Below are 25,875 nucleotides of genomic sequence, written 5' to 3' on the forward strand. Positions count from 1 at the left end.
AGGAGAGCTGCAGAGGGACTGGGGACAAGGGATGGAGGGACAGGAGCCAGGGAATGGCTCCCAGTGCCAGAGGGCAGGGATGGGTGGGATGTTAGGAATTGGGAATTCTTTATTCAGAGGGTGGTGAGATATTGCAATCAGGTTTTTAATATCTAAATCTACTCCCTGTAACCACCCTCAGGGAAAGAAATGCACCTATGGGCACTGTCTACTCCATATAGCCCAGTCTTACACTGCTGATTGATTTTCAAGGTAAAATATCTCATAAAAAGCACTGAAAAAAAGCACAGTGTGATGCCCCAGGATCCCTGGCAGTGCCCAAGGCCAGGCTGGACTCTGGAGCCTGGGGCAGTGGGAGGTGTCCCTGCCCATGGAAAGGGGGTGGAATGGGATGGGATTTAAGCTCTCTTTCCATACAAATCATTCAGAGATCCTGTGATTCCAGAATATTTAGGGTTTGTAATATATCTCAAGTACATCCAGATGTCCTACAGGTGCTGTTGTCCAAGCTGGCTCCTCCTTCCCCAGGGTGCTCTCAGGAGCAGAGGGAGGAAATGAGGAAGGGGGGTGGATAATGCCTGACTAAACCTCCACATGCCAAAACCCTGGATCACCACCGTGGCAGCACCAGCCTGACAAATCCTGAAGCCTTAACAAGAGCAATAATTTGAGGCCCATGGTGGGATTTTGGGGTGTCCTGTGCAGGGCCAGGAGCTGGAAATCACATCCAGGGGTGCCTGGATGTGTCCAGTGTTATTTCTGTGGGGATGCTCTGCCTTTCTCCCCTGTTTGTGCATGCCAGGCCCCCCTCTCCTCATGCCTTGACCCCTAAATCATTATCCTAATGCCTTTAGCCAAAACTCCAGCTGCCACCAACAGCTCTTCCTTAAGGAGATAAAAAGAGCCCAGAACAAGGTCTGGGATCTCTCCCTGCAGCCCCGACACCCTTAATGCTTCAGGCTTGTGCAGCACTGGGGAAAATCTGATTTTCCTTCTCGGAGATGGGATTGCCCTGTGGACTTTAGCCCCGGACTTTGCCCCAGTAGCTCGGGAGGGGCTGGAGGAAGTGCTCAGACACCTCGGAGAGGATCTGGCAGGGCGGGAGGTGTGGCCCTGCCTGGGCAGGACACCCTTGCCTTGACCTCTGCGCTGGAGAAACACAATTCCATGAGGAATCCATGGGAACCCACGAGAAACACAAATCCATGGAGGAGAGGGAGCAGCCAGTTATTCCCATGGGATATCTGGGGCAAAACACAGAGTTCAGATAAAAACCCTCAGTGAATGAGTTCCTAAGCAGCAGGGAATGGATAACAGGGAATGGATTCCCTGTCGTGGCAGGGAATGGATAAACGCAGGGAGCTCCTGAATTTTATTCCCTGTTTAAAGTTTTTGTTATTTTTTTAGCCTTTGCTGGGAATCCTTCAGCTCATTACACCTGCAGGGAGCAGGCTGCCCCTCAGACATTCTGCAAATCCTCCTGAGCTCTCTCTGAGTGCATCCCAGAGCAGGACCACCAACTTCAATTTTCAGCCTACACCAGCACAACCCGCCCTGTCTAAACCCAAGCACTGTGCTGGCCGCTCACTCGCAGAGCTAAATTCTGCTCCCTGTGCGTGCTGCAGCCCTGAGGAGCCGCTGCGGGGCTGACGGGGAGCGCGGGCAGCGCCGGGAGCAGCCGGGCACGGTGGCTTGTGCCTGTAATCCAAGCTCCGGGGAGGCTGAGGCTGGCGGACCGCTGAGCCCGGGGGTTCTGGGCTGCCGAGCGCTGTGCCGAGCGGGCGTCCAGGCTAAGGCCGGCATCGATATGGTGGCCCTGGGGGAGCCGGGGGCCACCAGGTCGCCTAAGGAGGGGTGAACCGGCCCAGGTCGGAGACGGAGCAGGTCAAAGCTCCCGTGGCGGTCAGTAGCGGGACCGCGCCTGTGAACAGAGCCTGCAGCGCAGCCCGGGTGACAGGACGGGACCCAGCCTCTTTTGGCACCTCATCCCCTGGCCCCGGCCCATTTTGGCACCTCATCCCCCGGCCCCGGCCCATTTTGGCATCTCCCCTCGGCCCCAGCCCCTTTGTCAGCTCTCCGCGCCGCGGAGCAGCCACATAGGAGGGAAAAGTGAGGGTGCTCCCAGGGATGCTCCTCCTCCTCCTCCTCCTCCTGCTCCTGCTCCTCCTCCTGCTGAAGATGCGGCGCCGCCCTCGCCCACCCCGGCGTGCTCAGGTTTTGGTGGGACGTGTTGGGATCCCAGCAGATGTGATGGAAACCTGGGCAATGCCGGGTTCCTGTGCCGGCCAGCGGGAATTCCCGTCTTTCTGGCCGCGAGTCAGTCGCACCCGTCCCTCACAGGCTGGGGAAGCTCGCAGGAGCCTCTCATCACTCTGCTCCAGCGGCATGCTCTGTCACAGCCCATCGGTGTCCTCCTCTGAGCTCTACACTCAGGAAAACACCGGCAAATCGGGAAGTTTTGCTCCAGGAGTTGTTTTTCAAAGCAGGACATCCCCGGTGTGCTCTGTCCGGAGCTGTCCCGGAGACAGCTCCAGGTTGTCCCTCACTCGGCTCAGAATGAGAACAGCACCAGGGTGTGCCTGCTCGGGCTGCCGGCGGGGCTTTGGGCTTCCTCGGCAGCTCAAACCTCCTCCAAAACCATCCCAGGCGCTTTGGAACACAAAGCAGAGGGAGCCCAAGGACGTTCCCTCGGTTCCCCACTGCCGCTGTGTGGCCAGGCAGCGCTCGCACAGCTCGGGTGGCAGCAATCTGCAGAACGGATGGAGCTGATGGTTGTGGGATCCGAGTGCTGAGGTTGGGATTTTGGGCTGCGGTTGTCGTGCTGGTGGAAGTTCAGTGTGGATTTGGTGCTCCTGAGGATATGGTGATCCTAAATCCCACCGTGAGTCTCTGGGAACAATGCCCAAAACGTGTGAGAAATGAAGTTTGTGCTAAGGATGGGGAGGGGGAGCTCTGTCCTTGGCCCGGGTGCTTCCTCAGCAGGGAAAACTGAGGTGTGTGCTGGGGATGGAGGGAGAGGGGAAACAGGAAGGGAAGGAGAGGGGGAAAGGGGAAAGAGGATGGGGAAGGAGAAGGGGTAAGGATGGGAAGAAGGGAAAAGGGTAACGGAAAATGGGGAAGAAGGTGATAGTGGGAAAGGGGAAGGAGAAAGGAGAGGAGGGAGAATGGGAAAGGATAAGAAGAAGGGGGAAGAAAGGGAATGGGAAGGGAAATTGAGAAAGAAAAGGAGGAAGAGAAAGGGAGAAAGGAGGGGAAAGGAAGGAGGAATGGGAAGGGGGAAAGAAAAAGGGGAAAGGGGAAGGGAGGAGAAGAAGGAAAAGGATAAAGGGAAGGAAGGAGAAGAATGAGGGGGAAGAAGAGAAGGAGGATAAGGAAATTAAGGAGAATAAAAAGGAAACAGAGGAGGACGAGAAGGCGGAGAAGAAGAAGGTGGAAGAGGAGGAGAAGGAGACGAGGACGAGGACGAGGAGGAGCAGGACAAACATGAGGGAGCAGCGAGACAGCAGAGGCAGCAGGAGGCGGATCGGGAGGCGGAGCAGCAGCAGGAGGAGGAGCAGGAGGAGGGTCGGGAGCCCCGGGAGGCGGGCCGGGGCGGAGCGGGGCGGCTCCACACAAACCGTACCGCTGTCGGAGCGGGCTGCGAGCGCCGGGCGCGGTGGCGCGTGCCTGTAATCCCAGCTGCCGGGGAGGCTGAGCCCGACGGATCGCTTGAGCCCAGGAGTTCTGGGCTGCCGTGCGCTGTGCCGAGCGGGCGTCCAAGCTAAGGCCGCCATCAATATGGTGACCCGCGGGGAGCTGCGGGACACCAGGTTGACTAAGGAGGGGTGAACCGGCCCAGGTCGGAGACGGAGCAGGTCAAAGCTCCCGTGGCGGTCAGTAGCGGGATCGCGCCTGTGAATAGCCACGCCAGCGTAGCCTGGGCAATACAGAGACACGCGGGCTCCCCTTTTGCCCCTCAGCACTAACACCAAACCCCAAAACCCCCTGTAAAGCCCCTTTTTGCCCCAAACATACCCCCACAAACACCGCCTCCTACTGGCGAAGCATCGCAACAACGACGCGCCGCTCAATCACTAAATTCACACCTCCAACAAAATTTTGAAGCCAAATCAGCCCTGAGATAATAAATGTCGACAAACACTCATGAGAAGGGTATCGCTGATCCCTTTGCTGCCGCACCCAGACACACGTGCGCTCATTTGCACCGAGAGACGCGGAACCCTTTTCTGCCCCCGCCACGGATCCTTTTCCCACACGCGGGACCGTCTCTCGCCCCTTTCTGTCCCCCTTTCGCCGCCCTCTCCCAGAGCCCCTTAGTCAAACGCGGACCCTTTTTTAGTCACCGCCCGAGTCTTTTTTGTCACTCGTGGAGTCTTTTTTGTCATTCTTGGACGTTTTTCTATAATTTCTCGACGCTTTTCTGTCACCTCCGAGCCCCGCTCGCCGCCCGCCCCCTCAGCGCCCCCTCGCTCACAGCGCCTCCTGCTGGTCGCGCGCGGCACCGCCCTGCTCGGCTCAGCCCATGCGCGGCCGCGGAGCGCCGGGGATTGGCACCGCGCGCTGCCCGTAGCGGCTGTGGGCGCAGGCGCGGGGCGGCCGCGGAGCGCCGGGGCCGTGAGGGAGCGGGAGCCGTGAGGGGCCGGAGCCGTGAGGGGCCGGAGCCGGGATCCGTGCGGGTCTCGGCGGGCGGCGCCGGCGCCATGAAGTCCCGCTTCAGCACCGTCGACATCCGCGCGGTGCTCGCCGAGCTGCGGCAGAGGTACCGGCACTCCCCGCCCGGCTCCGGTGCGGCTCCGGGAGCGGGGCCCGGCCCGGTGGGACCTGATCCTCCTGCCCCGGGTCCCGGTCCCGCTCCTGTCCTGGTTCTCGTTCTGGTTCTGTCCTCGCTCCTCTTTCTGGCCGTGGTCCTCGTCCTGCCCCGGGTCCCGGTCGCGGTCCTGGTTCTGGTTTTGGTTCTGTCCCCTCTCCTCCTTCTGGCCGTGGTCCCGGTCCCGGCCGTAGTTTCAGGGCTGTGGGGGCTCTGCTGCTCCATCGTGTCCCGCTGTCACCGCTCTGTCCCTCAGCACAGAACCCCCTCAGCCCCGCCGCCATCCCCTTCCACCCCTGCCATGGCAGGGACACCTCCCACTGTCCCAGGGTGCCCCAGTGCCCAGCCTGGCCTTGGGCACTGCCAGGGATCCAGGGGCAGCCACAGCTGCTCTGGCAATTCCCAATTCCCAATCTCCCACCCATCCCTGCCCTCTGGCACTGGGAGCCATTCCCTGGCTCCTGTCCCTCCATCCCTTGTCCCCAGTCCCTCTGCAGCTCTCCTGGAGCCCCTTCAGGCCCTGCCAGGGGCTCTGAGCTCTGCCTGGAGCCTTCTCCTCTCCAGGGAGCATTCCCAGTTTTCCCAGCTGGGAAACTCCTGACACATTCCTGGTGTCCATCCCCCTCTGAAGGGCGTCGCTGACACCCCAGGCCAGTTCAGTGCCCACACTGGCATCGCTGGTGCCCTGTGCTGGCCAGGAGCTCCACTCCCACCAGTTCATTTTACATCCCTGCCACAAAGAGGAGCACGGGCAGGACCTGGCACCTTTCTCCACTTTATCCATTAATATAAATCTCTCAGTCTCATTTTCTCTCTCTCTTAATTGTCGTGTTTTAAGAGCAGTTTCTCCATCTCTCCATGGTTGTTGCTTCCAACTCATTTCATTAATCTTCCTTTGCTGCCCTTTTGGTTACTCCTGGGTAATTTATCACAACTTGGTAATTTATTATAACTTGGTAATTTACATAACTTGGTAACTTATCATAACTTGCCCTTCTGTGTACATGAATTCCCCCTGGGATTTTTCCCAGCCAGCTGTGTTTTGGGTTCTCCAGAGCATTCCTTGTTTTCCTTTTGGCAGCTTGTTGGGCATGAGAGTGAACAACGTCTATGATGTGGATAACAAGACCTATCTCATCCGCCTGCAAAAGTAAGGGCTTCAAATGGCTTTATTTACAAATTCTTTAGGAATGCTGGGTGAAATCAGATTTTTTAAAATTGTCTGCTGTAATTTCTGACCTGTTTCCAGTGAAATTCTGCTGGGTTTTGGTAAAATGCAGGAATTTTTACCCAGAAAGTTCTTAGGGAATGGGAAAACCTTTTGTGGGTGGGGGGGTGGGGGGGTGGCTGCTCCTGAGCCACGTGGGATCCCAGAGTGTTCTCATTTGGAGGGGGTGCTGTGGGTTTTGGGGTGCAGCTGGGGATTTTGGGGTGCAGCTGAGGATTTTGGGGTGCAGCTGAGGGATTTGGGGTGCAGCTGAGCATTTTGGGGTGCAGCTGAGGGATTTGGGGTGCAGCTGAGCATTTTGGGGTGCAGCTGAGGGATTTGGGGTGCAGCTGAGGGATTTTGGGGTGCAGCTGTGGGATTTGGGGTGCAGCTGTGTGTTTTGGGGTGCAGCTGAGGGATTTGGGGTGCAGCTGAGGGATTTTGGGGTGCAGCTGTGGGATTTGGGGTGCAGCTGTGTGTTTTGGGGTGCAGCTGAGGGATTTGGGGTGCAGCTGAGGGTTTTGGGGTGCAGCTGAGGACTTGGGGTGCAGCTGAGGGATTTGGGGTGCAGCTGAGGGATTTTGGGGTGCAGCTGTGGGATTTGGGGTGCAGCTGGGGATTTTGGGGTGCAGCTGAGCATTTTGGGGTGCAGCTGAGGGATTTGGGGTGCGGCTGGGGATTTTGGGGTGCAGCTGAGGGATTTTGGGGTGCAGCTGAGCATTTTTGGGTGCAGCTGAGGGATTTGGGGTGCGGCTGGGGATTTTGGGGTGCATCTGAGGGATTTTGGGGTGCAGCTGAGGGATTTGGGGTGCAGCTGTGGGATTTGGGGTGCAGCTGAGGGATTTGGGGTGCAGCTGAAGGATTTGGGGTGCAGCTGCCCTGCTCTCCCCCAGGCCAGAGTGCAAGGCCACGCTGCTGCTGGAGTCGGGGATCCGCATCCACCTGACGGAGTTTGAGTGGCCCAAGAACGTGATGCCCTCCAGCTTTGCCATGAAGGTGAGCTCTGCAGGGTTTTGTAAAGTGTCTGCACATCAGGAAGGAGAGGGCACCTTCTGTCCTTGGGGCAGGAAATTAGGGAAGGGTTTTCCCAGTGAATCCTGGTCCTGCAGGTGGCTGAGGACAAGGGCAGAGCAAACGTGGCCTTGGGGTCACATCACCGTGTTCAGTGCCTGGAGGAGTGAATATTTAAATTTATTAAAACTTTTCATAAACTTTATCGTTTTTTTATAAACTTTATTTATAAATTCCTTCTGGAATGTTGCTCCAGCAAAGTCCTCGTTGTTCCAGTTGGAGTGTGGGAAGTTTTAGTTGCTGGATGCAGCTCTGGGGTTCAGGCCTTGCTCCAGGCTCCTAGGCTGGGCTCCTGCAGGTCACCCATGGGCAGATCCGTGGGGATCCAGCCTGGGATGCTCCCATGGATCTGTTTTACCTCTGGCTGCAGCCAGAAGTGACTCAGCAGAGATTCCCAGGGATGGAGATGGATGCAGGGATAATCCCAATTCTCTTCACAAATAAACTCTTAGAATTTGAACCAGCTGCTCCCTTGAGCTAAACAAACAACATGGAAAAAATGTCTTAATGTTAAGAATTAGGCTCAATTATATTTATAATTATGAAAATGAAGGTGTTACTTTGGTGAGCACCAACATTTTCACTCTTGTGATATTTGAGTTCAATGGGAAGTGGTTGGTGCCACAGGAGGGCTCCATAGCCAAGCCATTCCCAGGTGTTTTCAGATATTTCCCAGACATTTTCCCCACCCCTCTGATGCCTGGAGAGGCTGCCTGGAGCAGAGGCTGGGCAGAGTTCAAGGATGAAGGTGGGTGTTTATTGAAAGGCCTTCAAAGGGCACACCCTGGGCATGCAGAGGCCACACCCAGGTGAGACAGCAATCAGAGTTTCTCAGACAGGTGAAAGTTTGGTCCATTTGCATATCAGAAGTTAATTATTCAATTATAACTTCAGATAATGAAGTCACTCACTCCAGGTTTGCCCCCTGTCCTGGTGTAGGGCAAATTTGGGAGAGAACCTCCCAATAGGTTTCTGTAGAAAACAGATTCAATTGCAGATTCAAAAAGCAGGTTCAGTTCAACCCCGAGTGGTTCAGGAAAAACCTTCCTTGGAGAAAAGTGGAAAAAGCTGATTATTTCACAGGCAAAGCATTCACCAGCACAAAAACAACAAAAAAGAACAATATTAAACAACAAAACCCGCCTGATTAATTCACTGCTGGTTAATTCCATTCACATTACATTTTCTGGGCCCTGAGCCAGCGAGGCATCCCTGAGTTCCCGGCCTAGAGAGGGACTGTTTTACCTGCATAAACCAGGGGGGGCAGCAGCTGGCAGAGCTGAGGGTCCCCCGGGGCAGCCCTGGTGTGGAATCCAGGGCAGCTCCATGTGAGCCTCCCCGCAGTGCCGGAAGCACCTGAGGACGCGGCGCCTGGTGAGCGTGCGGCAGCTGGGCGTGGATCGCATCGTGGACCTGCAGTTCGGCAGCGAGCAGGCTGCCTACCACCTCATCCTGGAGCTCTATGACAGGGTGAGCAGCCTGCTCGGGGCTCTGTGTGCTAGGACTCTTCTGGTCTGCTTCCCAAGGTTGTTTGCTGTTGTCTGTCATGTTCTTTCCCTGGCCTGATGAGGTCTGTCCAGCAGGTCAGTCAGTGGCACGCTCCCCGCCTTCAGGGTGGTGTTGTCTTTTTATACAAAAAACTACTGAAAACTACTACTTATTATACTAAAACTGCTACCTTTTCTACTAAAACTACTACTTTTTATTCTAAAAACTATGTTGCTTTATTTACAATAATTTTCCAATACCCATCACCTATGTTAGACAGTCCGTCTCTACCCTAAACCAGTCCAAAAGTGCCACCATCACCCAAAAGATGGAAGAAGGAGAAAGAAGGACAAGGCATGCCCAGATTTCTTCATCTTAGGACCCTGAGCCCCCATTCTAAAAACCCCAGAATTCTACTTTTCACCCTGTGACTAACTATCATTCTACTTAAGCTTTGGTGGCTTGTAAATCCTCATATGAGATTGGTCATTTTTTCCATGGGTCAAAATCCAAGGCACAGGAGTCTGGGTCTGGAGTCCTCCAGAGCAGCCAGAGGAATGTCCTGGCTTCTGACAGGCTGCCAGTGTCCCCTGGGGCAGGGACACCGTGCTGGCCTCACTCAGGCTCCCCGTGCTCCTTGTGCAGGGCAATGTTGTCCTCACTGACCACGAGTACCTGATCCTCAACATCCTGAGGTTCCGCACCGACGGCGCCGACGACGTGCGGTTTGCGGTGAGGGAGCGCTACCCGGTGGAGAGCGCCAAGGCTGCCGTGCCCCTGCCCACCCTGGACAGGTAATGCCCATTTCACAGCTCATATCTGGTGTATTTATTGTGGCCAGCGCAAAAAGCTGCTGTGCCCCTGCCCACCTTGGAGAGACAATTCCAATTTCTGTTGGAATCTGAAATGCAGGGAACTCTCAGAACTTTGGGCCTGTGAGCCAAAGGTCAGAATTAAACAGAGGATTTGATCTGAGACCTTGGGAAAGGCTCCCAAACTGAGCAGCCAGAAGTGAGAATGTGGATTTATAGTTTAAAGCAGAGACACAATGAGCTAAGGAAAGGAAAGTTTAGAGTTTAAGATGTAGAAATAAAAGTAGTTCCAGAGGTAAACAAGGAGTTTAGAGTGCAGCACTGTGGGTTTGTGTGCCGTAACAGGAGTGGCTAAGAAAGCTCACACTGTAGCATGGGTCCATAAGATGAAATATTTAAAGATTGGGTTAAAAACATAAATGTCCTTGTTGGTGGTGTTTTATTGGTCAATAAATCCTTAAAACATCTTGTAACTGAGGGTTTGTGACCTTCTGAGCCATGCAGTGAAGATGTGAGCTGAACTCACCCTTCCTGTACAAGATAAGAAAATAAATCACACAAAATGTAAAATCTCAGAGATCCCATCTCTAACTTATTTCAAACTCCTTCAGAAATCCCTGTGAATTTCAGAGCTCATAAATGATGTATTTATTGGGACAACCCCAGATTTGTCAGAGCTGTGAAAATCTTTGGGTATTTTATTCCAGGCCATTTTTAGTTTCATTTTTTTGAGGCTGGAAATGTTTTGTAGCTTCTGAGCAGTGCAACGTTGTTTTAAACCACGTTATTCTTTGGAATTGCAGCTTTTTCTTTTCTCCTTGCTGCAGGTTAACTGAAATCATATCCAGTGCACCCAAAGGGGAGCAGCTGAAGAGGGTCCTCAACCCCCTCCTTCGTGAGTGGCCTTTGGCAGGAGGTGGAGTGGGGTCACTCAGGGTGTGCTCTGTCATGCTGGAAAGCTGGAATAACTGATCACAGAACCCTGGAGGGCTTTGGGTTGGAAGGAACCTTAATTCCATCTCCTTCCTTGGGCAGGGACACCTCCCAGCCCCCAGGCTGCCTGGGAAGCAGGGATTTGGTGATTGCCAGGCATCTGCCCCTGGTGCAGCAGTGATGGGCCCTGGCAGTGGCTCTGCTGGAGCTCTGCCTTGGGCCATTTGCACCATCCTGCTACCAGATAGGAGCTGCAGGTGTAAAATCAGATTTTCCTGAGCACAGAACCAAATTTGTCTTGTTTGAGTTCATCAGAACAAAATTGGTTTTCCTCCTGACCTGCCAATGCTGCTGAAGCAGAGAATTTCCTGAGCTCAAGCTGAGAATTTCCAGCTCAAATCACACCTGAGCATGACTTTCTTCATCTCTTGATCCTCTTTTTCACCACCCTTTTCTCTCTCCTTCTCTACCCTGCTCTCTTAAATAATTTCTATATAATAATAGTAATATTACTGTATAATTGCTAATTGCTGTCCCCCAGTGATCCCAGCTGTGCTGTGCCATGCTGCAGTTTGGTGTTTCTGATCCTGTCCTGCAGGAAGCCTTGGCCTCACTGGTGTTACTGATGCAGTCACCAGGCACAGCTGCTCCTCCCTAAAATCCCCATAATTTTCCCTTTGTGGCAATTCTGGCTTTTTCTCACCCCCTTTTCCTCACCCACCCATCCCTCCTGCCCCTTCCCTGAGTTTTGGCACTTCTGACTCTTCTCACACTCTTTTCTCCAGTTTTGTTGTGTTTTTTATTTTTTTTAAATGCAAATTGTGAATATTTTAATATTTTCTACAGATGATCCTTCACTATTTCTTTTTTTTTATTTTATTTTTTTTTTTTTTTACAGCTTATGGGGCCACTCTCATCGAGCACTGCCTTATAGAAGCTGGATTTTCTGGAGCTGTCAAAATAGATCAACAGCTGGAAAATAAAGGTGTAATATTTTAAAGGCTGGGCCACAAACATGGGGATTTTTATGTCTCTGTAGTGATTTTTTCCCAAAGAGATAAGTGAACCTGTGGTTTTATTTTTTAATGTTTTTAGCTTGGGGACTATCCTTGTTTGCATTAAAACTCTTGATTTGTGCATAAATTGGAGATAAAATGTCAGATTGTTCCTGTAGTCTAAATAATTTTATACGGACACCACCTCACCATGAGGTGAGTTCTGGGTGTTTGACAAGAAGAATTAACATCCAAGTCTTTATTTGTAACAAACATTGGGGATTTGATAAAGCAGCAGCTTTACATTTATTGGGAAATGAAAGATTTGGGTAATAAAATCAGAAAATATTTTCCTGTAGTCTTATTTTCCTCATGTGTTTTATATTTCCCATAAATCCAGAGGGTTTTTTCTTCCTACTGCATTATGGTGCAGTAAAAAAATAACTTCTCACAGCTTCTGGTTTATGCTTTACCTCTGCAGCTTTAATTTCATAAAGTGCTGATATTTGTGGGGTCTTTTTTCTCCTCCTGAAACTTGAATAATTATGTGCTAAAACCATCTAAATACATTTTTATATTAAAAATTTCCCAGATGTAAACTTAGACTCCTGATGAAAACGAGCAATAATTGCAGGGATGAAATATTTCTGCTGTTTTCTCTTCAGAAAACCTTGAAAAGGTTCTTTCAGCTCTAGAGAAAGCAGAAGAATACATGGCCCTCACTGACAACTTCAGTGGAAAGGTGGGTCTGGGTGGGCTGTCAGGGATTTGGAATTGCAGAGTTCAACTGGCAGGCAGGGATTCCTCAGGAATTCCCAATTCCTGCTCCTCCCAGCTCTGGGTTTTATTCCTGGGTCTCAGGTGCTGATGTGGAATAAAAATTGCTTCTTTCCACAGGCTGGGCAGCAATTAAATAATGCACAGGCAGATTGTGTGAATCCTGGGAGATTTGCACTTGGGATTTAATAGGTTCTGTAATAAATCCTGCACAGGAACTCTGCATTTATGGGATAGTCCTGAGGGCTGGGAGAAGTTCACTTCTTTTTCCAGAAGGAATTGGAGCCAAGCCAGTGGGTCAGGCACAATGTTCCCTGCTGGAATTATTTATTGATACCTAAACCTTTCCACAGACAAATGATATTTTTGTTTTCTTTCAGGGTTATGTTATCCAGAAAAAGGAGAAAAAGCCAAGCCTGGAACCAGACAAACCAGCAGAAGATATCTACACGTAAATATTTGAAGTATTTCTACTAGTGTGCATAACAGAAATTGGTTTTCAGGTGATAATATCAAATGTGTATTTTACAGATATGAGGAATTTCATCCTTTCTTGTTTTCTCAACATTCAAAATGTCCCTACTTGGAATTTGACTCATTCAATAAGGTACAGTGCTTTTGCTGATGCTGTACTTGAGTGCTTGAATTGACTGCTGCTAAAAGGAGTAATTAAAACATGGTGCAGGGGTTGTTAATGAAAGCAGAGACCTTGGAAGGGATGAATCATTTTATGGAGGAATGTTTGGTGAGAAAAAGCCACCCCAGCAGGGCTGGGGCTGCAGCTGGGCAGTGCTGGCTGCTGGGCTCAGTCCTGCAGTGAGGGAGGTGAAGCTCCATCAGAGATCCCAAATGTTTGTTGTGCAGAGCTGGAGTCTGGGTTGTGTGTGGAGTCACAGTTCTGGCAGACATCACATTTACACTTCTGCTCCTGCTCTGAAAGCCTCAGAGCTCTTGTTTGGTGTTTCCTTGGGCATTGTCCTTTCTGCTCCTCAGCTCATTAACATCTGGAGTTGTTAATTGGCCTCTTGTCTTGATCTTGAGCTCCAGATTTCCCACTCCATGCTCCTGCCCTGTTCCTGCCTCAGTTTCTGTCATTTCCTTCAGTGATCACAGAGCCCCAGAGTGGTTTGGGCTGGAGGGGACTCAGAGCCCACCCAGTGCCACCCCAGCCATGGCAGGGACACCTCCACTGTCCCAGGTGCTCCAAGCCCTGTGTCCAGCCTGGGGTCCAGGGGCAGCCACAGCTGCTCTGGCAATTCCCAGTGTCCCACCCATCCCTGCCCTCTGGCACTGGGAGCCATTCCCTGCTCCTGTCCCTCTGTCCTTGTCCCTCTGATGATCTGAACAGCCCCAAACCTTCCTCACCTTGTGCTTTGGACCACCAGGAGCAGTTTCTGGGCACTCTGGGTTTTTGTGTTTGTTTAAGTGACCCGGTGAAGCAGCAGGGATCCAGGACAGGTAGATCTGGCTTTGCAATCATTTAATCTGAACTAAATCAGCTTCTTTTCCATCACTTCTTAGCTAAGCAGGTGAGCCATTGCTTGGGCACTTTTTCCTTCTGTGTTTGCAGTGACACTCAGCCCTGAGTGTCCTGCTGGACTCCTCCCATGGGAAGGGGAATGGAGAAAGCTCCTGGAAGTTGTCTCAGCCTCTGTCAGCTCTTTTAGTGCTTTGCAGCCCCTCCTCTGCAGGGCCCCTCCTGTCCTGCCCTGAGCCAGGCCAGCCTGGGCATTCTCCAGCCTGAGTCTCTCTCCTGCAGGCCACAGATGAGTTCTACTCCAAGCTGGAGGGGCAGAAGATTGATCTGAAGGCCTTGCAGCAGGTGAGTCCTGATCCACGTGGATGCTCCCACATCTCCAGAGGCTTCTCTTGCTTCTTCAGTGATTACCTGATGGCTTTTGGTAAAGGCATCAGATAATCACTGCCATAAATATATATACCTATATATGATATACCTATATAATATACCTGTATAATATACCTATATAATATACCTATAAATATTTATAGGTATAAATATACCTATAAATATAAACATATTTTTAATAGAAAATGTTTTTATTTATATTTTTGACATCTTGTACTTAAAAGGAAAAACAAGCATTGAAGAAACTTGAAAATGTCCGTAGGGACCACGAGCACAGACTGGAAGCTCTCCAGCAGGCTCAGGTAAGGCAGATTTTGGGTTTTAATTAAAAAGTGCATAATCACACCACCATGGGATGGTTTGGCTGGGAGGGAGCTTCAATCCCACCCAGCTCCAGGGGCAGGGACACCTTCCACCGGGGTCGGATCTTCTCCCGTGCCACCACTCCAACCCATCCTTGCATTTCTCCACCACTGCTTCCATTCTCTAACACCTGCTGCTGAGCTGTGCTCGGCTGCACCGCTCCAAGCTGCTCCTTTCCCAAGGAAGCTGATAAGCTGAAGGGGGAGCTGATAGAGATGAACCTGGAGGTGGTGGACAGGGCCATCCAGGTGGTGCGCAGCGCCCTGGCCAACCAGATCGACTGGAGCGAGATCGGCGCCATCGTCAAGGAGGCCCAGGCCCAGGGCGACCCCGTGGCCTTGGCAATCAAAGAGTTAAAGCTGCAGACAAACCACATCACCATGCTGCTGAGGTGAGTGCCCTGCAGCAGGGCCGCAGAGATTTAAAAATACCCCAAAACAGGTTTTTTATACCCAGAAGTTTTGGTGTAAAAGCTGGGACGTGGCAGAGTTAATCTGTGAATTTTTGGTTACCTCGCTTTCAGAAGTGACAGTCTATTCTATAAACTTGTTTTCAGTCAGTTCCTTGGACTGGGAAAATTTGGCTCTTTATCTTCTGCTTTTGTTTTCTTTTTCCCCCCAAATTTGGCTGACTCCAGGACAAAAAAGGGTTGGCACACAAAGCTTCCTGTGTCTCTAATTGTGAATGGTTTAGAGGCTCCTTGGGCCATTTCTAAGCCTTTGAGAGATTTAAATTAAGAGCACATTGCACCAAGGATTAAAAATTAACCAGCTATCTTATCTCAATCTTATGATCTCACATGGTTTTAGGAACCCCTATGTGTTATCTGAAGAGGAAGAGGAGGAGGATGATGCTGATATAGAGAAGGAAGAAACAGAAGAACCAAAAGGAAAAAAGAAAAAGAATAAAACCAAACAGTTGAAGAAACCTCAGAAAAACAAACCCTTATTGATTGATGTTGATCTCAATTTGTCTGCCTATGCCAATGCCAAAAAGTAAGATTTTTCAGTAAAAAAAATCTTTGTTTTTTGAAGCAGAAATTTCTCTGGGTGTGCAGTTGTTGGTGATAATATTGCAGGAGGAAGGATTTGAGATATCTTGTTAAAAATAAGAGTTAAAAATTGAAACAGCAGCTTGTCCTGAGCTCTGGGATGGGAATTCCCTGGTGCAGAGCAGCTGCTCTGTGGCTCACACTGAATTTTCCAGCTCTGCCCATGGAACAAAAGGCCTGGGATGAGGGGGATGAGGAGGATGGGGATGAAGGAGTGGCTCTGCTGGGATTTCAGGACACACACTTGTGTTTCACAGGTACTATGATCACAAAAGACATGCAGCCAAGAAAACTCAGAAGACAGTGGAAGCTGCAGAAAAGGTATTTTTTTGTTCTCTTGGATTTTAGAAGGTATTTAAAAGGAAAATCCCTCCCACTGCTCAGGGGGAAATCCTGAGCTGATCTGAGCAGCCCTAACAAAACATAAAAGGGAAAACCATCACCCAGAGTTGTTTTATTCTGGACATTGGGAGCTCATGGAGGATTGCAGATCCCTGATGGATCCTCCTTTTCCAATAGCACTGGGAATGCTCAGAGCAGGTGGAGGCACTGACAGACCAGGACTGAGAGGGGAAAATCAGTGGAATCCTTCCCATCCAAGAGCTGATCATTTCAGGGAGCAGCTCTCCAGGGTGCAGGTTTAAGAGCCTGCACTGTGATCGAGTCCAGGCCATTTCCTCCCAACTTTCCCAGTGTTCAGTGGGGAATTCTGGGATTCCTGCTGGGTGCTGATGGTGCTTTCTGTCCAAACAGGCTTTTAAATCAGCTGAGAAGAAGACAAAGCAAACCCTGAGGGAAGTTCAGACTGTCACCACCATCCAGAAGGCCAGAAAGGTCTATTGGCAAGTACAGCTCCACTGTCCTTCTGCCATGTGTCAGGATGGATCTTCCCTGGTTAGGAGTGCAGCTGTTTGGGATTTCTGAGCTCTGCACTTTGCATGGAGTCTCCCTAAAGAGTCAGAGGATCCCAGAGTGGTTCCAGGGACAGCAGCACAGAGCAGCTGTGGCTGCCACCTCCCTGGCAGTGTCCCAGGCCAGGCTGGCTGGGGCTGGGAGCAGCCTGGGACAGTGGAAGGTGTGCTCCAGGGGGGCTGGATCATCTTCAAGGTCCCTTCCAAGCCAAACCCAAACCATTCTGGGCTTCTGTGCTTTAAAATGCAACAAACAAATGAAACAAAACCTCAAAGCTTTTAATTATTAAAATAAAAATAAACGGGAGGACTGTGCTTCTTGTTCCATCTCCAAATCTCCCTGCCAGGGATGCTGTAGTTGTCCCATGCCTTGTTTTTATGTCCCAGGCCTGTGGATGGGAGTAAAAATATTTCCAGTCTCATAAATTGCAGGTGCTGTGTTGCAGATATTTTTTTACAGAATTTTTTTTTTTAGATTTTTATGTCTTCGGGAGGCTAGAGGCCTCCGAAGACAAAGTAAACAATTATTATTAATTATTAGAGAATGTAATAAAAGTATTTATTTTAATTAGTAATTAATTTATGTTTTATGTTTATAATTAAAAATTAATTATTAGTGTAAGTTAGGGGATTGAGTTTTTAGCTACAACTTTGTTGTAGAATTTTTTTTATTTATTTTTAGTTTAGTTTAGTTACTCTAAAAACTTCTCTCCTTATTCTATTTAGTATAGTCATAATATATTATATATAATATCTTAATAAATAAGCCTTCTAATTCAAAAAACAAAATTCACCATCTCTCTCTCTCACCAACAACACCCACTCAAACACAATAGTAGTGCTGATGTGGATATTCTGAGTTTGGTATCAAAACCCAGCTGTGCAATGTCCTGTTAGTTCCAGGTGTCACTGACAGTGTGGATTTGCTGCAATTTGGCAGGTTTGAGAAGTTCCTGTGGTTCATCAGCTCTGAGAATTACCTGGTGATTGCTGGCAGGGATCAGCAGCAGAACGAGCTGATCGTGAAGCGCTACCTCAGACCAGGTGAGCCCCGGGAGCCCACGTGGGGCTTCTCCTCTTCCCCACCCCTGTGGTGTCCAGGAGTGACAGGGGAGGCTCCCTCTGCTTTGTCCTTCAGCTGGGCCTGGGATCCAAGGGAACTGTGGTGGTGGGGGTTCCTCTGGTGCCAGGGAGTGAGGGCAGCTTGGCTGGGCTCCCCTCGGGAGCAGAGGAGCTGATTCTCCCTGGACAGGGATGGGCAGGGGACAGTTCTGTGGGGTGGTGTTCACAGAACTGGGAAATACAAAATTTACCATTTTTACATTCCTAAAACCATAAAGGAAAGGAGCTTTCAGATCTTCTGTGTGGTGGTGTTCACAGGGGTCCCAGCATGAGGGAAGAGATGAGAATCTTGACTCCGTGTTTCAGAAGGCTGATTTATTATTTTATGATCTATATTATATTAAAAGAAAATTATATACTAAAACTATACTAAAAGATAAAAGAAAGGATTCATCATAAGGCTTGAAAGGAATAGGAAAGGAATGATAATAAAATCTTGTGACTGACCAGAGAGTCTGAGCCAGCTGACTGAGATTGGCCATTAATTAGAAACAACCCCATGAGCCCAATCCCAGATGCCCCTGTGGCATCCCACAGCAGCAGATAATCAATGTTTTTCTTTTCCTCTGAGGCCTCTCAGCTTCTCAGGAGAAAAATCCTGGCAAAAGGATTTTTCAGAAAATATCATGGCTACACTTCTGTGTGCCCAGCCTGCCCCTTGCAGCCAGAGCAGGCATTTCCCTGTGACATGAGGGGTTCCCTGGCTGAGGGGGGTGTGATCTGAGGGGGCTCTCTGTTCCCAGGGGACATCTACGTGCACGCGGATCTGCACGGAGCCACCAGCTGCGTCATCAAGAACCCCTCAGGTACCTGTGGAGCCCCGGGGACCGGAGCTGGCTGATCCCTGGGGTGGGATCAGTCCTGGCTGGGCGGCCGCAGGGCCGGCTCAGGGCAGCTGTGGGCGTTGCAGGGGAGCCCATCCCGCCGCGGACGCTGACGGAGGCGGGGACCATGGCCCTGTGCTACAGCGCCGCCTGGGACGCCCGCGTGGTCACCAGCGCCTGGTGGGTGTCCCACAGCCAGGTGAGCACTCGGGCACACAGCCCAGGGCTGCAGGGCACCCCAGGCACGGCTCCTGCCCGGGGGCACACTTCTGTGTGAGTGAGGCTGGGGACATCACACCAAAGGGGGGGTGCTTTTGCTCATGCCTCAGGTTCAGCTTTTCTATTTTCACATTCTGTGCTGCTTTAGTGTGAGGGTCTGGGCTCCATGTCAGGGGATGGTTCTGATGAGGTGCAGTTCTGAGCTCTGTGCACAGAGCAGGGAGACAAAACAATTCCTGCTCCAGCTGGGCACCAAGGACAAATGACCCAAATCTCAGCCCAGGAGCACAAACCCCGTGGGCTGGAGAGAGAAAAACAAGCAGGGTGGGACTGCCTGGGCTAAAGCTGGAATGGGACAATGAACTGCAAGGTGCAAATGGAGCAGAACTGATCCCAGGGACAGAGCCCGTGCCCGGCCGTGCATTTTGGGGCCATTTTGGTTGATCTTGGGTGCAGCCCTGGCTGGGCTCTGGTGCTGCCCAAGGTGGATCCATGGAGGAGATGCTTTGAATGAATCCCTGCTTTATTCTGGAGCTCCATCCAGCCTCTGCTCTAGGGCAGCCTGCACAACCCTTCACATAATTTCTCCCTGAATGCTCCTGAGTAGATCCTGGGTTATTTCCTGAGTTACTCACCCAGGACTCCTAAAACTCAGTGCTGGTGGATTGAAACATCCCTTAGGAAAACTCCCTGCTAAGGAGAGGAAGAGCCCCTTGGATATGGAGTCCTGCAGAGCTGTTCCAGGGATTTATCCCCTTTGAGCCAGTGTTTCTCTTGGTGCTGTTGTCATCTCATGTCTGTCACAGAGATTTTTTACAGTTTCTTGTGGTTTTCTTTTAGGTTTCTAAAACTGCCCCCACAGGAGAATATCTCACTACTGGCAGCTTCATGATCCGAGGTGAGGCCCAGGGCAGCAGTGGGATGTTTTGTTTTCCCAAAGGTGCTGGGCTGTCCTGCAGGGGCAGCAGATCCCACTCTTCTCCCAGAGCTCTGTTGGGAATGGCTCATTCTGAGTATCAGGCAGCTGCAGCAGCAGTTTGAGCTGAGCCCTGGGCAGGAGTTCATTAACTCATCTGCTTTTGAGCTCTCCTGTTCTCATCCCAGAGATAAAAAACCCTCAGTGTAGTTTTTTTGGTAGCCTAAAGCCTCTAATAAAAATGAATTTTGGAAGTACATCCTGCAGCATGGCTGCTAAAGCTCCTCATGAGACTCTCCCTTTGTTTTTCAGGGAAAAAGAATTTCCTTCCACCTTCCTATCTGATGATGGGCTTCAGCTTCTTGTTTAAGGTACAGCTTTTCCCAAGCAGCTCCTGCTGGCTTTTGTAATTTGCTTTGAGCTGCAGGAGGTTCATTTTCTGCATCTTGCTTATCAGTGTATTCCCAATTACTTCTTTTCCCACTGGGAAAGATCCCATAAAGAGCTTCTTGCTGATAATGACTCTGGGCTGAGATGGAAATGGAAGCAGTTCTGCATTCCAGACAGACTCTGATTCCTGTCTCTGCCAGGGCTGCTCTGGACTGGCAGTCTGAACATTCCCGTGTGCCACCCTGACTTGTGGGCTTGGCACACTTGGGTCTGCTTTCATTTTGCTGCCTTTTGATGGCAAGAAGTGTTAAAAGGGGAAGGAGGAGCTGAGGGAGGTGTTGTGTGAGCATTGCCAGCTGACCCAGAGCTCCTCATGTCCAGGTGGATGAGAGCTGTGTGTGGAGGCACCGCGAGGAGAGGAAGGTCAAGGCCCAGGAGGAGGAGCTGGACACGGTTTCCAGCAGTGCCAGTGAGCTGGTGGCTGAGGACGTGGAGCTCTTAGGTACTGGGGGCTGTGGGGGCTGCTGGGGGTCCCTCAGATCCCTCAGGCTGAGGACGTGGAGCTCTTGGGTAGAGGGGGACACTGGGGGCTCCCTCAGGCTCGGGGGGATCCCAGTTTGGACAAAGGGAATGGTCTCACACTGACACAGGGCAGGGATGGGTGGGATATTGGGAAGGAATTCTGGCTGGGAGGGTGGGCAGGCCCTGGCACAGGGTGCCCAGAGCAGCTGTGGCTGCCCCTGATCCCTGGCAGTGCCCAAGGCCAGGCTGGAGGGGGATTGGAGCACCCTGGGACAGTGGGAGGTGTGGGTGGCACTGGAAGGGCTTTAATGTCCCTTCCAAGCCAAGCCATCCTGGGATGAGGGATCAGTTTGGTGTTCTGTGTTTTCCTGCCCTGGGGGCCCCAGATGGAGGAGACAGCAGTGAGGAGGAAAAAGCTGAGGCTGAGACAGCTCCTGAGGGTGAGGAAGGTCCAGAAGGTGAGGAAGCTCCTGAGGGTGAGGAAGCTCCAGAAGGTGAGGAAGCTCCAGAGGATGTGGAAGCTCTGGAGGATGTGGAAGCCACAGCTGAGAGCAGCCAGGGTGAGCAGGGAGGAGGGAACACTCCTGCTGCAGAGGCTGGCTCCGAGGAGGAGGATGGAGACTCTGAGGAGGAACATCCAGAGCCCCAGAGGGAGGTGAAGGAGGAAGAGGTGAATTATCCAGACACCACCATTGACCTGTCACACCTTCAGCCCCAGAGGTGAGAGAAGCAGCAGCTGGGGCACCTGGGGGTCTCCCAAACACTGCCAGGACAAGGCTGGGATGTGTTGCCATCCCTTCCTTCCATGCTCAGCAGTGGGGATGCTGGGAAGCTGAGCCCTGAGCTGCCTGTGCTCTGCTCAGCCTGTGGGGTGGGCTCAGCTCCCTGCAGCCCCTGGGACTCCTTGGAGGGTGCAGGGAGCAGGGATTGGGTGGGTGCTCGTGGGAAGCTGCACCTTGGGGCTCCCATGGTGCCCAGGCTGTGTTTGGTGCTTGTGTGTGTGAGAGAGGAGCTGGCAGAGAGTTCAGATTGTTTTCTGAAGTGAATCCCAGTGTTCCTGCCTTTCCCAGCCAGCAAAGCTGGGGTTGCCAAGCTCTGAAAGCTGAAAGGGCCAGGCTGCTGAAGTCAGGGCTGTGTGTCCACGGTGAGCTGCCCTGCACCTGCTGATGAGCTCCCTTTGCATCTCCCCACAGATCCCTGCAGAAAATCATCCCCAGAGAGGAGGAGCCCAGCTTGGTAAGGTGCCAGCTGCTGTGGGTGGCCCAGAGCAGTGGGAGCTGCTGGGCAGGATCTGCCCTGAGCTGCCTTTGCCTCCCCAGGGTGACAGCAGGGCCCAGGGCCGCAGGCATCTCTCTGCCAAGGAGAGGAGGTGAGAGCCAGGGGCTGTTCCAGGGAATCCCAGCATGGGTGGCTTGGAAGGGACCTTAAATCACATCCCATCCCACCCCTGCCATGGCAGGGACCCCTCCACCATCCCAGGCTGCCCCCAGCCCTGTCCAGCCTGGCCTTGGGCACTGCCAGGGATCAGGGGCAGCCACAGCTGCTCTGGGTCGATGCCTCTTCCCCATTCCCTCCCCATGTCCTGGGCACATCTGCACCCACTCCAGTCCCATTGCCCATCCTGCATTTGCAGGGGAGCTGCTGCTCTGGGAACAGTTTTACTGCTGGGCTGGAGAGGGTTTTCTGAGGAGGGGCTGTGTCCAGTTCCTCTGGGTCCCTGAGGCAGGGAAGGGCTGGGAATGCTCAGGAGAGCAGCAGCCTCTCCTCTCTCCTCACAACACATTGTGTTGGGATTGTTCTCCTTAGGGAAATGAAGAAAAAGAAGCAGCAGAACAACCCTGAGAACCTGGAGCTGTCTGAGGAGAAGCAGAAGGAGGCAGAGACAGAGACCCAGCCTGTGGCTGCTCCCAACTGCCCCAAGGCAGCTCCAGCCCCCCAGCCCATCAAGAGGGGCCAGAAGGTGGGCATGGAAACAGGGACAGCACTGCCAGCTGTCCCACACACCCATGGCTGCCACCCATGGTGGTGCTTTGAGGGGTCTCAGATGGGGCTGGGGGTTGGCACCAGTGCCTCGGTTACTGGTGACCTGCTCTGAAAGTTTGGGACACTGGGAAGGAAAGAGCATCTGTGCTTGCAGAACTCTGCTAAGATTTGTCATTTCTGAAGGTGTTGGTGTTTCCTTCTGCAGAGTAAAATGAAGAAGATGAAGGAGAAGTACAGGGACCAGGACGAGGAGGACAGGGAGCTCATCATGAAGCTGCTGGGGGTGAGGGGGGAGCTCTGCCCTCCCCGGGGTGTGGGGGCTCTGTCTCCAGCCCTGACCACCTGTGTCACCACAGTCTGCAGGCTCCAACAGGGAGGACAAAGGGAAAAAAGGGAAGAAGGGCAAGACAAAAGAAGAGGCAGCAAAGAAGCAACAGCAGAAACCCAAAGCCCAGCGTCGTGCAGCAGGAGGGGGCAAGGAGAGCCTGCCTGCAGGAATTGTGCTGCACGAGGCACAGGAGGCAGGCCTGGATGAGCTGCAGGAGGACAAGGTGAGGACTGGGAGGGGAAATGGGATGGTGGAGCAGGGGGGAAGGTGAGGAACAGGGTGAGAAGGTGAGGAACAGGGTGAGAAGGTGAGCAGAGTGAGAAGGTGAGCAGCTCTCTCCTCTCCTCTCCTCTCCTCCCCATGTGTCTGTCCTGGCTCTGTGTAGCTCTGACCAGGAGGCTGAGCAGCTCCCTCTGGATTCTGGGCACCGTGGGGAGCTCTGTGTCTGCTGCCACTGATCCCACTGAGTTCCCAGAGCAGCCCAGAGCCCTGCAGCCATCCCTGTGCTCATCCTGGTGCCAGCACAGGCAGATCTGGGGCTCGGAGCAGTCCCGAGGCTCGGGTTCACCCAGCAGCTCCCCCTGAGCCGGGTGTGCCGCAGCTCCCCGCCCTGCTGCTGCTGGGATTTGTTATCTCTGAGCAAATCTCCTCCTCCCAGCCCTGCTGCTGCTGGGATTTGCTATCTCGGAGCAAATCTCCTCCTCCCAGCTCGGCGTGTGCCAGGCAAATGAGAGGTTGGAAAGAAACTCCACCCTCCCTCCCACCCACGGCAGTGCTGCTCTCACCTGGGTTGTGAAACCAGCTCAGTTCTGTTTGCAGGGACCGTGGGGCTTTCTGGGGCTGCTGATTAAAGAATTCCTTGGGGACAGGGGAGGCAGGAGCTGCTCTGTGGGTTCTGCAGGCCTGATGTGTTCTCTGTTTGTGTGTGCAGGAGGAGCAGGAGCAGGAGCAGCCAGGACTGGAGGTAAAGGCTCAGTTCTGTAAGGGCTGAGGTGGGGCTGTGCTCCTGCTGGGACTGGGGCATGGGGAGCCCTCCAGGACTGTTTGAACTCACCTTAATTGTGTTTTAAAAATTAATCTCATTAAAATGAACCTCCATGCCTGCCCTGCTCATCTCCACATCCCCCATAAGCCCAGAGCTGGCTCCAGGGATGTTTGCCCTTGGTTTGTGCCTTGGTGGCTCTGGGCTGGAGAATCACACAGTGAACAGTGCAGGTCCTTCTTTAGTGTGAAGTTTATTTACATATCAAATTGCTTCAAACTTTTCTGTAATTACTTTTGTGTAATTACAGGCTGTGGGTGTTGCCCAGGGCTGGGAATAAGTGAATTCCTTTAAATTCCTCCATGGAGGAGGGTAACAGTGTCTGCTGGGGAGCTTTGGGTGACCCTTGGCCCAAAACCAAGATCCAGGCAAGGCTGTGATTTTAGTGATGGAACAGATCAGTCACAAGTGCTGGCTGGGGCATTCCCTGGCAGTTCCCTGCTCATGGAGCCATGGGCTGGCTTGGTTTGGGAGGGCCCTGCAGGAGGGCTGAGCACAGGGCCCAGTGCAGCTCTCTGTGTCCCAGGAGAGCGAGGCCCTGCTGGACTCCCTGACGGGGCAGCCCCACCCCGAGGACATCCTGCTCTTTGCTGTCCCCGTCTGTGCTCCCTACACAGCCATGACCAACTACAAGTGAGTGGGGCCCCTTCCCGGGAGGGCACGTGCTGGGTCCGTGTCCCTGACAGAGCCTTTCCCTCGGGCAGGTACAAGGTCAAGCTCACGCCGGGCACGCAGAAGAAGGGCAAAGGTACAGTGTGAGAGCCCCGAGTGCCCCTGTGCCCCCTGCTCAGGCTGGGTGCTGTCCAGGCTCTTTCACTCTTCCCTGGCTTTTTGCAGCTGCCAAGATTGCCTTGCACAATTTCATGCAGTCCAGAGAGGCCAGTGCCCGGGAGAAGGATCTGTTCCGCAGCGTCAAGGTGAGCCCGGCCTGAGGGGCCACAGGAGCCATTTGGGAGGAAATGCTGCCAAACTGGGGGGGCTGCTGGGGTTCAGCAGGGGGGTTTGTACTCCTGGGCAATGTCAGAGAGCCCTGCAGTGGTTTGGGGTGGAAAGGATCTTAAAAATTCATGGGCAGGGACATTTCCCATTATCCCAGGCTGCTGCAGGCCCCGTCCAGCCTGGCCTTGGGCACTGCTCAGCTCCTGTGGGAAAGCTCTGCTGCCCGTGAGAAGCTGAGCCCCAGTGGGAGCCCTGGGCCTGGTTTCTGCACTGTGTCCCTGTGTGACAACAGCAGCGGCTCCCAGGGACCCCTCTGGGTCTGGGAGTGGGAATTCTGCAGCAGGGGCAGGAGCTGGCACTGGGAGCTGAGGTTGGAGATGTCCTGGTGCCCACCAGGGCCAAGGACAGGAGCAGCCCAGAGCTCCACAAAGGTTTTCCTGCTGTGGTCACCTTCTCCTCTCCCCTGTTCCCCAGGACACAGATCTGTCCAGAAATATTCCTGGGAAGGTGAAAGTGTCTGCACCTCACCTCCAGAACATGAAGAGGAAGTGATTCCATGCTGGGGGCTGGGACAGACGGACACAGACCCAGCGCCAGGACTGAATCCCTGCACCCAGGGCCTGCATTCCTGCTGCTTTAGCTGGACTCTGATACAAATTGCAGATAAATGTGGAATTAAATCGCTGGCATTTGGTCAGGAATGTCCTTCCCTGCCGCTGCTTCTCTGTTCAAGTGCTCATTCCCCTCTGCTGGGCAAAGGCTCTGGAATTCCAGGGTGTTCAATTCCAGAGCCTCCAGGAGGGCAATGCCAGGGGAGAAAGCTTCCTTGGGGAAGGTGGAATTGTGTTTCCCCCCAGACATTCCCTGGCTGTGGAGAGAGGAAGGTGCAGGCCCAGCTTCCCCCAGCCCAGCTGTGCCAGAACCCTGAGGAGGGGAGGAAGGAAAAACCCCGGGGATCTCTCAGGAATTACAGCACAGGAATTGTTCTACAAGTCAACGTTTTTAATTAGTTTTTGAAGACAGCTTAAAACTTGATTCCCCCCTTCCCCACAGCAGCACAGCCTGGCCCTGTCCCCCATGTCCCCTCTCCATGTCCCTGCAGCCAGGGGGACATCCAGGGGAGCTCCACAGGGCTGGGAACAGGCACAAACACTCCCAGTTACACTCGCAGGGCAGAATATCTGCTACCTAAGGTTCACAACTCAAGTTCCACAACATAAAAATTCCAAAAAAAAAAAAACAAAAAAAAAAAAAACAAAAAACCAAAACCAAACTACAGCCAAGCAGAAAGTAGTGGTGCTTTAACAT

At 52.5% G+C, this 25,875-nt stretch overlaps 1 protein-coding gene across 4 annotated transcripts; it reads left to right on the forward strand.

The window, feature by feature from the left end:
• Positions 1-4,660: 4,660 nt before the first annotated feature.
• NEMF (nuclear export mediator factor) lies at positions 4,661-25,272 on the forward strand. Of its 4 annotated transcripts, none has more exons than XM_058027020.1 (34): positions 4,661-4,759; positions 5,889-5,957; positions 6,908-7,010; positions 8,430-8,555; positions 9,219-9,367; positions 10,213-10,280; positions 11,217-11,303; positions 11,979-12,055; positions 12,471-12,541; positions 12,622-12,697; positions 13,850-13,912; positions 14,182-14,259; positions 14,503-14,711; positions 15,130-15,315; positions 15,629-15,692; positions 16,125-16,213; positions 17,223-17,326; positions 18,148-18,210; positions 18,315-18,427; positions 19,288-19,345; positions 19,676-19,734; positions 20,135-20,255; positions 20,662-20,733; positions 20,770-20,995; positions 21,469-21,511; positions 21,595-21,644; positions 22,082-22,235; positions 22,464-22,541; positions 22,615-22,809; positions 23,518-23,550; positions 24,155-24,261; positions 24,333-24,376; positions 24,466-24,545; positions 25,042-25,272. In XM_058027020.1, exons 1-34 carry the CDS (start codon positions 4,701-4,703, stop codon positions 25,117-25,119), a joined length of 3,252 nt encoding a protein of 1,083 aa, XP_057883003.1. In that variant the 5' UTR covers positions 4,661-4,700; the 3' UTR covers positions 25,120-25,272. The 4 variants fall into 4 exon arrangements, with proteins under 4 accessions (XP_057883003.1, XP_057883005.1, XP_057883001.1 ...); XM_058027022.1 differs by having other exon boundaries at positions 20,662-20,715; XM_058027018.1 differs by having other exon boundaries at positions 20,662-20,995.
• Positions 25,273-25,875: the final 603 nt, after the last annotated feature.

This window comes from Melospiza georgiana, chromosome 6, assembly GCF_028018845.1.
Source record: "Melospiza georgiana isolate bMelGeo1 chromosome 6, bMelGeo1.pri, whole genome shotgun sequence".
Taxonomy (NCBI): Eukaryota; Metazoa; Chordata; class Aves; order Passeriformes; family Passerellidae; genus Melospiza; species Melospiza georgiana.

Bases quoted from the DNA above. Each gene is read 5' to 3' on its own strand.
- NEMF (XM_058027018.1), top strand. From the start codon at position 4,701: ATGAAGTCCCGCTTCAGCACCGTCGACATCCGCGCGGTGCTCGCCGAG. The intron at 4,760-5,888 runs GTACCGGCACTC...TCCTTTTGGCAG, and splicing joins CTCGCCGAGCTGCGGCAGAG to CTTGTTGGGCATGAGAGTGA. The intron at 24,546-25,041 runs GTGAGCCCGGCC...CCTGTTCCCCAG, and splicing joins ATCTGTTCCGCAGCGTCAAG to GACACAGATCTGTCCAGAAA.